General features: G+C 35.0%; 1 protein-coding gene across 1 annotated transcript; it reads right to left on the bottom strand.

Annotated features, from left to right (window-relative positions):
* Positions 1-1,566: 1,566 nt before the first annotated feature.
* On the bottom strand, positions 1,567-4,383 carry LOC148266260 (uncharacterized). Its single transcript, XM_088217810.1, has 2 exons — positions 3,414-4,383; positions 1,567-3,177 (listed from the first exon to the last, which is right to left on the bottom strand). The coding sequence occupies exon 2, from the start codon at positions 2,614-2,616 to the stop codon at positions 1,567-1,569; it is 1,050 nt and encodes a 349-aa protein (XP_088073936.1). The 5' UTR covers positions 2,617-3,177; positions 3,414-4,383.
* Positions 4,384-12,427: the final 8,044 nt, after the last annotated feature.

Raw genomic sequence — 12,427 nt, 5'->3', positions numbered from 1 at the left:
AGGTGGCCCAAACATGTGACTCTCTTCAGGTCTCGCAGGTGAACCTGCTGTGTAGCCCCAATGGACCTACATTCTGAAACCATCAGATGGGCTAGGGTGCCTGCACTTTTCCTGCTGAGGGCATCGGCCACCACGTTGCCCTTACCTGGATGGTATAGGATGTCACAATCATAGTCCTTGAGGAGTTCCATCCACCTTCTCTGACGCATGTTGAGATCCTTCTGAGTGAAGATATGCTTCAAACTCTTATGATCGGTGTAGATCTGAAAGGTCTCTCCATACAAATAATGGCGCCAGGTTTTCAAGGCGTGTATGATTGCGGCAAGCTCCAAGTCATGGGTAGGATAGTTCTTTTCATGATTCTTTAGCTGTCTAGACCCATATGCTATAACCTTTCTATGCTGCATTAGGACACAACCCAGGCCCAGATAGGAGGCATCACTATAAACTGTGTACCCTCCTGATCCACTCGGTAGAGCCAGCACTGGTGCAGTAGTCAGTCGCTTCTTCAACTCTGAAAAACTCCTCTCGCAGTTCTCATTCCATTCAACCTTGCATTCTTCTTTGTGAGTCGGGTCAGAGGAGCTGCTAGACTAGAGAACCCTTCGACAAACCGGCGGTAATAACCTGCCATCCCTAGGAAACTGCGAATTTCCTTAACTGTTGTCAGCCTTTCCCAACCAAGTACCGCTTCAACCTTTTCGGGGTTCACCGACACCCCTTCCTTCGATATAACATGTCCTAGGAAGGCGGTTTGTTCAAGCCAAAATCCACACTTGCTCAACTTCGCATACAACTTCTTTTCCCTGAGTACCTATAGGACTTGGGCAAGATGATGAGCATGTTCTTCCCTACTTTTTGAGTAGACTAAGATATCATCGATGAACACGATGACAAATTGATCCAAGAATTCTCTGAAGATTCTGTTCATTAGATCCATAAAGATGGCCGGGGCGTTGGTTAGCCCAAACGGCATAACCAGGAACTCATAGTGTCCGTACCTGGTTCGGAATACCGTCTTGGGGATGTCTTCGGCTCTCACTTTTACCTGATGGTAACCTGATCGTAGATCTATTTTGGAAAAGACCTGTGCACCCTGCAACTGATCGAAAAGGTCATCAATCCGGGGAAGAGGGTACTTGTTCTTAATTGTTACCTTGTTTATCCTTCTATAATCAATGCACAGTCTCAACGTTCCATCCCCTTTCTTTGCAAAAGTAACCCCAGCACCCCATGGGGAAATGCTGTGTCTAATGAAGCCACTATTTTGTAGCTCAGTGATTTGTTTCCTTAGCTCCTCCATCTCGATGCGGCTCATTCGGTAAGGAGCTACCAAATTGGGCTGAGTTCCTGGCTGTAAGTCTATGGTGAACTCGACCTCTCTGTCCCCTGGTAGACCGGGCAGTTCATCCGAAAATATGTCTGGAAAGTCTCGGACTACTGGAATCTCTTGGATACAAACTTCTTTCTTGGGTTTACCTAGTTAGAGAAAATACAATATTAAGGCACTGGGAATTAAGAAGAAAAGAATTTGCCATTAGGGGAAATCAGTACCGAATAATTTTATTAACTTGTAAATGGCTCCTCGTTGGGAGGATTAAATACAATCTTTTTGTTAAAGCAGTCTATGGTGGCGTGATACGCCGCTAGCCAATCCATTCCTAGGATTACATCAAAATCCCCTGTGTCTAACCCTATCAGGTCTACCCTCAATTTCCTATCTGCTATCTCCACGGCACATGCCCTGTAGACAACCTCTCCTAGCAATGTCTCCCCCCCAGCGGTAGATACAAGCAATAATGAATCAAGTCTATTAGGTGATACACAAATTTTGGAAGCAAGAACATGTGAAATAAAAGAATGTGATGCACCAGTATCAAACAAAACATGAGCAATGTGGCCAGAGATAGTATACATACCATGTACCACGTCCGGGTCTGCGTCGGCATCCTTCTGGGTAAGGTTGTAAACTCTGCCCTGGATTGGAGGCCTCCCTTGATTCTGGTTCCTAGGGCACTCCTTCGCATAGTGCTGGGCACTGCCGCATATGCAACAGGTGTTGTTGAGGCGGTAGCAGGGTCGGTCCCCATGATCCCTGCCGCAGTACTGGCAGATCTTCCCATGTGCTGCCCCCACAGCCTGAGGAGGGACCTGGACGGCAGGTCTAGGCCTCTTACTGGGTTGGACAGGCATGGTAGGCGCTGGCCTGCGGAGCAGGGCTGAGGGTCGGGAACTTTTCGCTAGCTGAGGGCGGGTGTCGAAGCTCCTTTCTATGATCTGCGCCTTTGCCAGGACTGCCGAGTATGTCTCGAGCTCCATCACCAATAAGTGCTGTCTGATCGCCGGGCGGAGACCCCACTGAAATTTCCTGGCCTTTCGGCCCTCATCCAACAATGTCTCCGGGGCATGTCGGCCCAGCTCCAGGAACTTGCGGGCATACTCCGACACTGTCATATTTCCCTGGACCAATTGAGCAAATTCCATTTCCTTTAAATGTTGGATGTGTTTAGGGAGATACTTCGCATGGATGGCCGCTAGGAATTGCTCCCAAGTAACTGGTACAGGCAGGGTGGCCCGCTTGAGCTCCCACCAGCGTACTGCTTCCCCTACCAGCATGTAGGAGGCAATGGCAGCCCTCTGCTCAGGAACTACTCCCAAGGTCTCGAAAGCTCTCTCAGTCTCTGCCAGCCAGTATTGGGCCTCTTCGAAAGAGGATCCCCCTGAAAAAGTAGAAGGGTTCAGTCTCCTGTACCTCTCTATGAAGCCGGGGTCGATCAAGGAGGGAGCGAGGTCCCGAGGTAGAGGGACTGGGGCCGGCTGAGGGTGAACTGGGGGACCCTGTGGTGGCGCCTGCTGATGTGGTGGGGGCACTGGAATGTGCTCTGGCGGCACCTGTTGGTACTGTGGCTGTGGTACCGGGTCGTACCGCGGCTGTGGTGCCGGGTGGTACCGTGGAGGAACAAGCTCCGCCGGGGTGGCTCGGGATCAGCCTACTGTAGCGGGGGCTCAACCTGCGCTAGCGGAGGAGGTCCCGGTAACTCCCTTCTCTCCTCTTGCCTTCGCTGGGCAGCTGCGAGAACCTCCACCATCTCGAATAGTCTATCTAAATCCTCCCGAAGTGAATTATCTGGGGTCGCTCGGTTTAGTGGGGGCCTTCCTCTCCTCATTCTCGTGTACCTGCATTTACAAGGAATGATTGAGTAACGATATATCGGTGAGTATTTCTCTAAGGCACTATTGTGTAAGGGATGGGTCCGAGGAAATGCGGCTCTGATACCAACTATAGCAGCCCTAGTAATTTAAAATGGAATTTATATTAAAAATATCAAATGCGGAAGCGAAGTCAAAGTTTGAATAACATCCCTTACACTAAAACCAAAAACGTGCTCACAAAATATAAAAGATTAAACTACCTAAAGGAGAAACTTGAAAGTAAAAACTACGAATGTGACTATGGAGTCTTTAGGCGTCCCCTTCGTCATCCTCCTGCGGAACCGGCTCGGGAACGATGTCCTCTTGATCTGAAATGATTAAATAAGGAATGAGCTACACTAGCCCAGTAAGGACATCACGATATCTCACCGTCACGGAGGTAAAGGTGGGTAGAAAACACAAAAAGACCAATGGAGCATAATTTACAACAAATCCTTTTATTAATAATAAAACCTTTACCATTCACTTACCTCGGTGAAATTCATAAAACAATATACGAAAGCAATAACATCATCATCATCATGAAAACATATATATGAACTGTATAACATAATACCTATCAAACTTTTCAGAATTCAATCGTTACACAACATATTTTCCTAATTCACCAGCCCACTAGTATCCATGGGGATCCATAGGGGTCCCGCTACCCGTTAATCCTTAACACTTGAAATCCATTCCAGGGCCGTCCCCATACCCCGTCCGGTATGGGCGCCAAACCATAGACCTCATTACCCCGTCCGGTATGAGGGTGAAACGGGCCGTCCCCATACCCCGTCCGGTATGGGCGCCAAAACACATAAGATCTTCATACCCCGTCCGGTATGGGAGACCACAATCCCGGTAGGGTTCCCTACGGACCCGGTCCGTCCACCATCTCCCAGGATATCTAGTCAGGCTGAACACATTATACAATTTCCATTTACATAATCTTTCATTCTCCTTTTCCCTCAGTCAGCATTATCAATCACATACAAACAAGCAAAATGATAATTTATGCCAAACAGACAACATACAGCATCAATATCCCGGTCATTCAATCCAAAATCAATAAAACAGTAAAATATGCACACGAAACTATAAAATGAAAACATCGAACCTCATGCTGCATTTAAAACTGTAAAACAGGCCAAATAACAGTTAACCGACAAACACACTAGACTCGGGCTCCATTAGCAACCTTAAGCAATTTCACACATTCGTTGATTCATGAAATACCATTTTATCATTTATTGAACTTTAAAACCGTGATAGGAAATAGGGTGAGGGGTCCTTACACGTTTCGGGGTCCGAACACGGCTTCACAGTGCGCCTACAGGCTGTCCCTAATTTTCCCTGAATTTTTCTCGGGGAACTGAAACGCACTACTGGTACCTGCACGTGTTCCAAAAAAATCTCAAATTAGGCCCAGGGCCCCTTTCGGCCAATATCGCAACTCCGGCACGGCGGCTCCGCCGTGCTCCGGCGACGGCGCTGCTGTTTGCGGCGGCAGTTTGCCTCGGGTTGGCCGAGGCAACTCTATAATTTTTTGTCCAAAAATTATAAATAATATTCCAAATTAAAAGTTTTTAGTCTATACTTTTATTTAAGACCAACATTACATATATTGGAGTAAGAAAACTCAAGAGTATTAAATTAAAAAAACTATTATTGCTCAAACATTCAACAAAAATATAAATTAGAACAAAATTAAACATGTAATTAACCAAAATGCTCTGATACCAATGTTAGAAAACTCATGTAATTAGTATATAATCTATAAAATAATTTTGTAACTTTTTTCTAAGATCATTTTGCATAGTATCACATATAATCACATTAATGGTTCATTATAGTTCAAGCCCTACAAAAGACATTTTTCTGTAATTTTTTAAAGTATTTTTTCTGAAAAAAATAAAATAGATAAAAAGTCAACAGTGTCATCATCTTCAACCTTTGAACAGCTGAAAGAAAAAAAAATTGTACGTTTATTGACAGAACCTCTATCTCTAAATAGAATTAATTTTAGAAAATGCATAACTCTAAGTTTTTGTCCAAAAATTATAAATAATATTCCAAATTAAAAGCTTTTGGTTTACACTTTCATTTAAGACTAACATTGCATATATTGGAGTAAGAAAACTCAAGAGTATTAAATTTAAAAAATTATTATTGCTCAAATATTCAACAAAAATAAAAATTAGAACAAAATTAAACATATAATTAACAAAAATATTCTGATATCAATGTTAGAAAACTCATGTAATTAGCATATAATCTATAAAATAATTTTGTAACTTTTTTTCTAAAATCATTTTGTATAGTGTCACATATAATCACATCAATGGTTCATTATACTTCAAGCCTAACAATAGATATTTTTTTTGTAATTTTTTTAAATATTTTTTCTGAATAATATAAAATAGATGAAAAGACAAAAATGTCCCCATCTTCGACCTTTGAACAACTAAAAGAAAAATAATTTGCAGGTTCATTGACAGAACCTCTATTTTTAAATAACATTGATCTTAAAAAATACATAACTATCTTATTCTTTGTCCAAAAATTATAAAAAATATCAAATTAAAGCTTTTAGTCTCTACCTTCATATAAGACCAATATTGCATATATTTGAGTAATAAAATACAAAAGTATTAAATGTAAAAAACTATCATTACTCAAACATTTAACAAAAATGCAAATTAGAACAAAATTAAACATATAATTAACCAAAATACTCTAATACCAATATTAAGAAACTCATAGAATTAACATATAATCCATAAAATAAGTCTTTAACTATTTTTTAAAGATCATTTTGCATAATTTCATATACAATCACATTAATGAATCATTGTAGTTCACGCCCTGCAATATATATTTTTCTATAATTTTTTCAAAGTATTTTTCAAAAAAAAATGAAAATAGATAAAAAGACAAAGTGTCACCATCTTCAATGAACAACTGAAAGGAAAAATTTTTTTAGGTTTATTGACAGAACTTCTATTTCTAAATTGAATTGATTTTAGAAAATAGATAACTCTTTAATTTTTTGTCCAAAAATTATAAATAATATTTCAAATTAAAGTTTTTGGTCTCTACTTTCGTTTAAGACCAACATTGCATATATTTGAGTAATGGAACACAAAAGTATTGAACGTAAAAAATTATTATTATTAAACAATTCAACAAAAAATCAAATTGGAACAAAATTAAACATGTAATGAACCAAAATACTCTGATACCAATGTTAGGAAACTTATGAAATTAGCATACAATCTATAAAATAATTTTGTTACTTTTTTTCTAAGATCATTTTGCATATTATTACAAACAATCACGTTAATGGTTCATTGTAGTTCAAGTTTTACAACAGATATTTTTCTGTGATTTTTTCGAAGTATTTTTTCTGAAAAAATAAAATAGATGAAAAGATAAAAATGTCTTCATCTTGAACCTCTGAACTACTGAGAGGAAACAATTTGCAGGTTCATTAACAGAACCTCTATTTCTAAATAGCATTGATTTTAAAAAATACATAACTCTCTCATTTTTTGTTCAAAAATTATAAAAAAATATTAAATTAAAGATTTTAATCTCTACCTTCATAGAAAAATATTTAATATATTTGAGTAATAAATGTAAAGGTCTGGAACTTAAAAGGAAATAAAGTCATGAATTAAATACGGAAGCGAAATAATAGAGTTTAGGGTTCACATTCCTTACATAATAATTTAGAATGCCTAATAGGGCTAGAGAATGTCCCTTCTAAAAGAAACAAACAAAAATCGCACGAAACAAGACGGTGAACACAACGGTGAAAAAATCACATGAAACAAGAAACAAGAAGGGGTTCATCGGAGGCAATTGCGGGTTTTGTCCGCGGTGGTGCCGCCGGGCTCTGCTCGCAGTTTCTGGCTCACCTGCTATTTCTTTTGCTTTGATTTTGCCATGAGGGTGCTTAGAATAAAATTCTAAGCAGATAGTAGAATTTTTACCTTTTTTGGCGGTCGGAGGTGGCTTCGGCGTGGCGATGGGTGGTAGTCGGCTCCCTTTTTCGGTGACTGATTCTTCTTCTCCGGCAACTGGTAGCTAGGGTTTGGGTACAACGTGATATAAAATATTTATACCCATCTCGCGTTAATCTGGGCCGTTCATCTTACTTTATCTTGACCGTCCAATCCCGTTTAAAGAAAAAATGAATCTGAACCATTCATCGTGATTTAATCTCGACCGTCTGATTGTGATTAAAGAGGGAATGAATCTGAACCGTTCATTGTGTTTAATCACGACCGTCTGATCGCACCTGAGGAAAGAATGGATTTGGATCATCCACATGAGTGGGAACGCTTTCGGACCGTTCGATCGCGGGGTACACGGATCGCCAGTGTGGCACCGAGTTAGCGTGCCTTGCCACGTAACGCTCTCCGGTTCATTGGAGCTGCTGACTGAGTGGTCCTACATGGTGCAATTTTTCTTTATTGTGTTTTGATTTTCAGTTTCTAATTTTTATTTCAAAAACACAATCTGAACCCAAACTTTCACCCCTTTTCCCCAAAATTATTTTCAATTTCATCCTCAACTTATTTTTTTTCATAATTCTACATTAAACTAAAATTTATTAATTTCAAAATTAGATTTTTATAGATTTTTTTAATGCTAAAATTAATCCCGGACCAAATTTTGGGGCCGGGTATTACTACTCTTCCGCCTTTAAAAGAAATTTGGTTCCTCAAATTTGTCTCCCTCTCACTCAATCAAATAGTTTGGGATATTATTTATAATTTTTGGACAAAATATTAGAGAGTTATGCATTTTCTAAGATCAATTCTATTTAAAAATAGAAGTTCTATCAATATACCTACAAATTGTTTTCCTTTCGGCTGTTCAGAGTTTGAAGATGGTGACACTTTTATCTTTTTATCTATTTTATTTTTTTCAGAAAAAATACTTAGAAAAAATTAAATAAAAATATCTATTGTAGAGCTTGAACTATAATGATTAATTAATGTGATTGTATATAAAATTATGCAAAATGATCTTAGAAAAATAGTTAAAAAATTATTTTATGGATTATATGTTAACTCCATGAGTTTTCTAATATTGGTATCAAAGCATTTTTGTTAATTGCATGTTTAATTTTGTTCCAATTAGCATTTTTGTTTAATGTTTGAGTAATAACAGTGTTTTATATTTAATATTTTTGTATTTCATTACTCAAATATATGCAATATTGGTCTTCTATGAAGGTAGAGACTAAAAGATTTAGTTTGATATTTTTTATAATTTTTGGACAAAAAATAAAAGAGTTATATATTTTTTAAGATTAATGTTATTTAGAAATGGAGGTTCTATCAATGAACCTGCAAATTGTTTTCCTTTCGGTTGTTCAGAGGTTGAAGATGGGGACATTTTTATCTTTTCATCTATTTTATTTTTTTCAGAAAAAATCTTTGAAAAAATCACAGAAAAATGTCTATTATAGGGTTTGAACTACAACGAACCATTAATGTGATTGTATGTGATACTATGCAAAATGATATTAGAAAAATAGTTACAGAATTATTTTATTGATTATATGTTAATTTCATGAGTTTTCTTACATTGGTATCATAGTATTTTGGTTAATTGCATATTGTTGCAATTTGCACTTTTGTTGAATGTTTAAGTAATAATAGTTTTTAACATTTAATACTTTGAGTTTTCTTACTCAAATATATGCAATATTGGTCTTAAATGAAAGTATAGACCAAAATCTTTAATTTGAAATATTATTTATAATTTGAAACATTCAACAAAAATACAAATTGGAACAAGATGTAATTAAGCAAAATACTATTATACCAATGTTAGAAAACTCATGAAATTAACATATAATACATAAAATAATTCTATAATTATTTTTCAAAGATCATTTTGCATAGTACCATATACAATTACATTAATAGTTCATTGTAGTTAAAGCTGTACAATAGATTTTTTTTTTAATTTTTTCAAAGTATTTTTTAAAAAAAAATAAAATAGATGAAAAGATAAAAATGTCTCCATCATCAACCTCTGAACAACCGAAAGAAAAAAAATTTGTAGGTTCATTAACAAAACCTCTATTTCTAAACAGAATTAATTTTAAAAAATATATAACTCTCTCATTTTTTATCCAAAAATTATAACAAATATCAAATTAAAGTTTTTAGTCTCTACCTTAATATAAGACCAATACTGCATATATTTGAGTAATTTAAACACAAAATTATTAAATGTAAAAAATTATCATTACTCAAACATTCAATAAAAATACAAATTAGAACAAAATTAAATATGTAATTAACGAAAATGTTCTGGTACCAATATTAGAAAACTCATGAAATTAACATATACTGCATAAAATAATTCTTTAACAAATTTTTCCAAGATTATTTTGTAGAATATTAAATATAATCACATTAATGGTTCATTGTAGTTCAAGCCTACAATGGACATTTTTTTTTATTTTTAAAATTATTTTTTCTAAAAAAATAAAATAGATAAAAAGAAAAAATTGTTCCAATCATCAACCTCTCAACAGTTGAAAGAAAAAAAAATCTAGTTTTTTTAACAAAGCATATATATCTAAACAAAATTAATTTTAAAAAATACATAACTTTCTCATTTTTTGTCCAAAATTTATAAAATTAAAGCTTTTACTCTCTACTTTCATTCAAGACAAATATTGCATATATTTGAATAATAAAATACAAAAGTATTAAATGTAAAAAACTATCATTACTCAAACATTCAATAAAAAAGCAATTTAGAAGAAAATTAAATATGGAATTAACTAAAATGCTCTTATACCAATGTTAGGAAACTCATGGAATTAACATATATTCCATAAAATAATTCTTTAACTATTTTTCTAAGATCATTTTGTATAATATCATATACAATCACATTAATGGTTCATTGTACTTCAAGGCTTATAATGGATATTTTTCTGTGATGTTTTTAAAGTATTTTCTCTGAAAAAAATAAAATAGATAAAAAGATAAAAGTGTCCCCATCTTCAACCTCTAAACAGTCTAAAGGAAAAAATTTGTTAGGTCATTGACAGAACCTCTATCTCTAACTAGAATTGATTTTAAAAAACTCTTTAATTTGTTGTCCAAAAATTATAAATAATATTTCAAATTAAAGCTTTTGGTATATACTTTCATTTAAGACCAACATTGCATATATTTGAGTAAGAAAACCCAAAAGTATTAAATATAAAAAACTATTATTACTCAAACATTCAACAAAAATACAAATTGGAACAATATGTAATTAACTAAAATAATATGATACCAATGTTAGAAAACTTATGAAATTAACATATAATTAATGAAATAATTCTGTAACTATTTTTCTAAGATCATTTTGCATAATATCACATACAATCATATCAATAGTTCATTGTATTTCAAGCCCAATAATAGATATTTTTCTGTAATTTTTTCAAAGTATATTTTTTTAAAAAAATAAAATAGATGAAAAGATAAAAATCTTCCAATCTTTAACCTCTGAACAACTGAAACGAAAAAAATTTGCAGGTTCATTGACAGAACCTCTATTTCTAAGAATCGATTTAAAAAAGTGAATAACTCTCTAATTTTTTGTTCAAGAATTATATACTCCATAACACAATTCTTTAATAATTTTTCTAAGATCATTTTACATAATATTACATACAATCACATTAATGGTTCATTGTAGTTCAAGCCCTACAATGAATATTTTTCTGAAATTTTTTCAAAGTGTCATTTCTGAAAAAAAAATAGATAAAAATGCAAAAGTGTCCCCATCTTCAACCTCTGAACAACCGAAAGGAAAATAATTTGTAGGTTTATTGACCGAACCTCTATTTCTAAATACAATTAAATTTATAAAACATATAACTCTCTTATTTTATGTCAAAAAATTATAAATAATATTTCAAATTAAAGCTTTTGGTCTCTACTTTTGTAACGACCGATTTTCTTTGAAAAGAGAGGAGCATTGCCTCATGTATAAACTTGATAAATTCTGTGTAATATTAAGTTAATCCATATAAATCAACAATATATCCTTGTACGAAGTCACAATTCATGAGGCTTACAATAATCCTTTGAAATTACATATATTTGAGTAATAGAACACAAAAGTATTAAATGTAAAAAACTATCATTACTCAAACATTCATTACTTAAATGTAAAAAACTATCATTACTAAAAAAAATAGATAAAAATGCAAATTGGAACAAAATTAAACATGTAATTAACCAAAATGCTCTGATACCAATGTTAGGAAACTCATAAAATTAACATATAATCTATAAAATAATTTTGTAACTTTTTTTCTAAGATCATTTTGCATAGTGTCACATACAATCACATGAATGGTTTGTTGTAATTCAAATCCTGCAATAGACATTTTTCTGTGATTTTTTCAAAGTATTTTTTCTACTATGTATGATACTCGTAATGACACTCTTGTCTCGTGATGGACTATAAATGAATGAACAAAAAATATTAAGCAAAATTCCCCTGTGCTGCGACTCATGCCTGTGAATGAACTAGGGGACCGTATCTCCATTGTGTGTAACGTTTAATGCCCCATCCGAAAAAATATGGGTGCAACAGGAGGACTTCCTAGGAGTTCACCCATCTTAGTACTACTCTCGCCCAAGCATGCTTGACTGTGGTGTTCTGATGGGACCCAATTTACTAGTGCTAGTATGATCGCACCCATCCTTTTTTGCACTACAAATACATATACCCTTTCTCCTTCCCTCCCCCCAGCCATCATTTGTTTCACTGTGTGCACACACCTCACCTCTAATATCAAGTGAAATGCTCCAGTGCCTAGACTCACGCCCAGATTAATTAGGACCACCTGTCGCACTTCTGTTTTTGTTGTTCTACTATATAAGATACTCGTAATGATACTCTTATCTCGTGATGGATTATGAATAAATGCATGAAAAATATTAAGCAAAATGTCTCGGCGCCGCGACTCACACCATCGAATGAACCAGCGAAGCCTGTCTCCGGTCGCACGTAACGTTTAACGCTCCATCCATAAAAAGACGGGTGCAACACGAGGACATCCCAAAAAGTCACTCATCCTAGTACTACTCTCTCCCAAGCAAGCTTAATTGTGGAATTCTGATGGAATACAAGGCATTAGTGCTGGTATGATCACACCGGTCCCATTCTGCACTGTAAATAAATATACCTT

This window comes from Carica papaya, chromosome 4, assembly GCF_054855325.1.
Source record: "Carica papaya isolate Zhongbai chromosome 4, ASM5485532v1, whole genome shotgun sequence".
NCBI lineage: Eukaryota > Viridiplantae > Streptophyta > Magnoliopsida > Brassicales > Caricaceae > Carica > Carica papaya.
This window is presented reverse-complemented; position numbering and strand designations above follow the sequence as displayed.

What these genes read in the sequence shown, in the direction of transcription:
- LOC148266260 (XM_088217810.1), bottom strand. Translation starts at nt 2,616, where the DNA reads ATGCTGGTAGGGGAAGCAGTACGCTGGTGGGAGCTCAAGCGGGCCACC.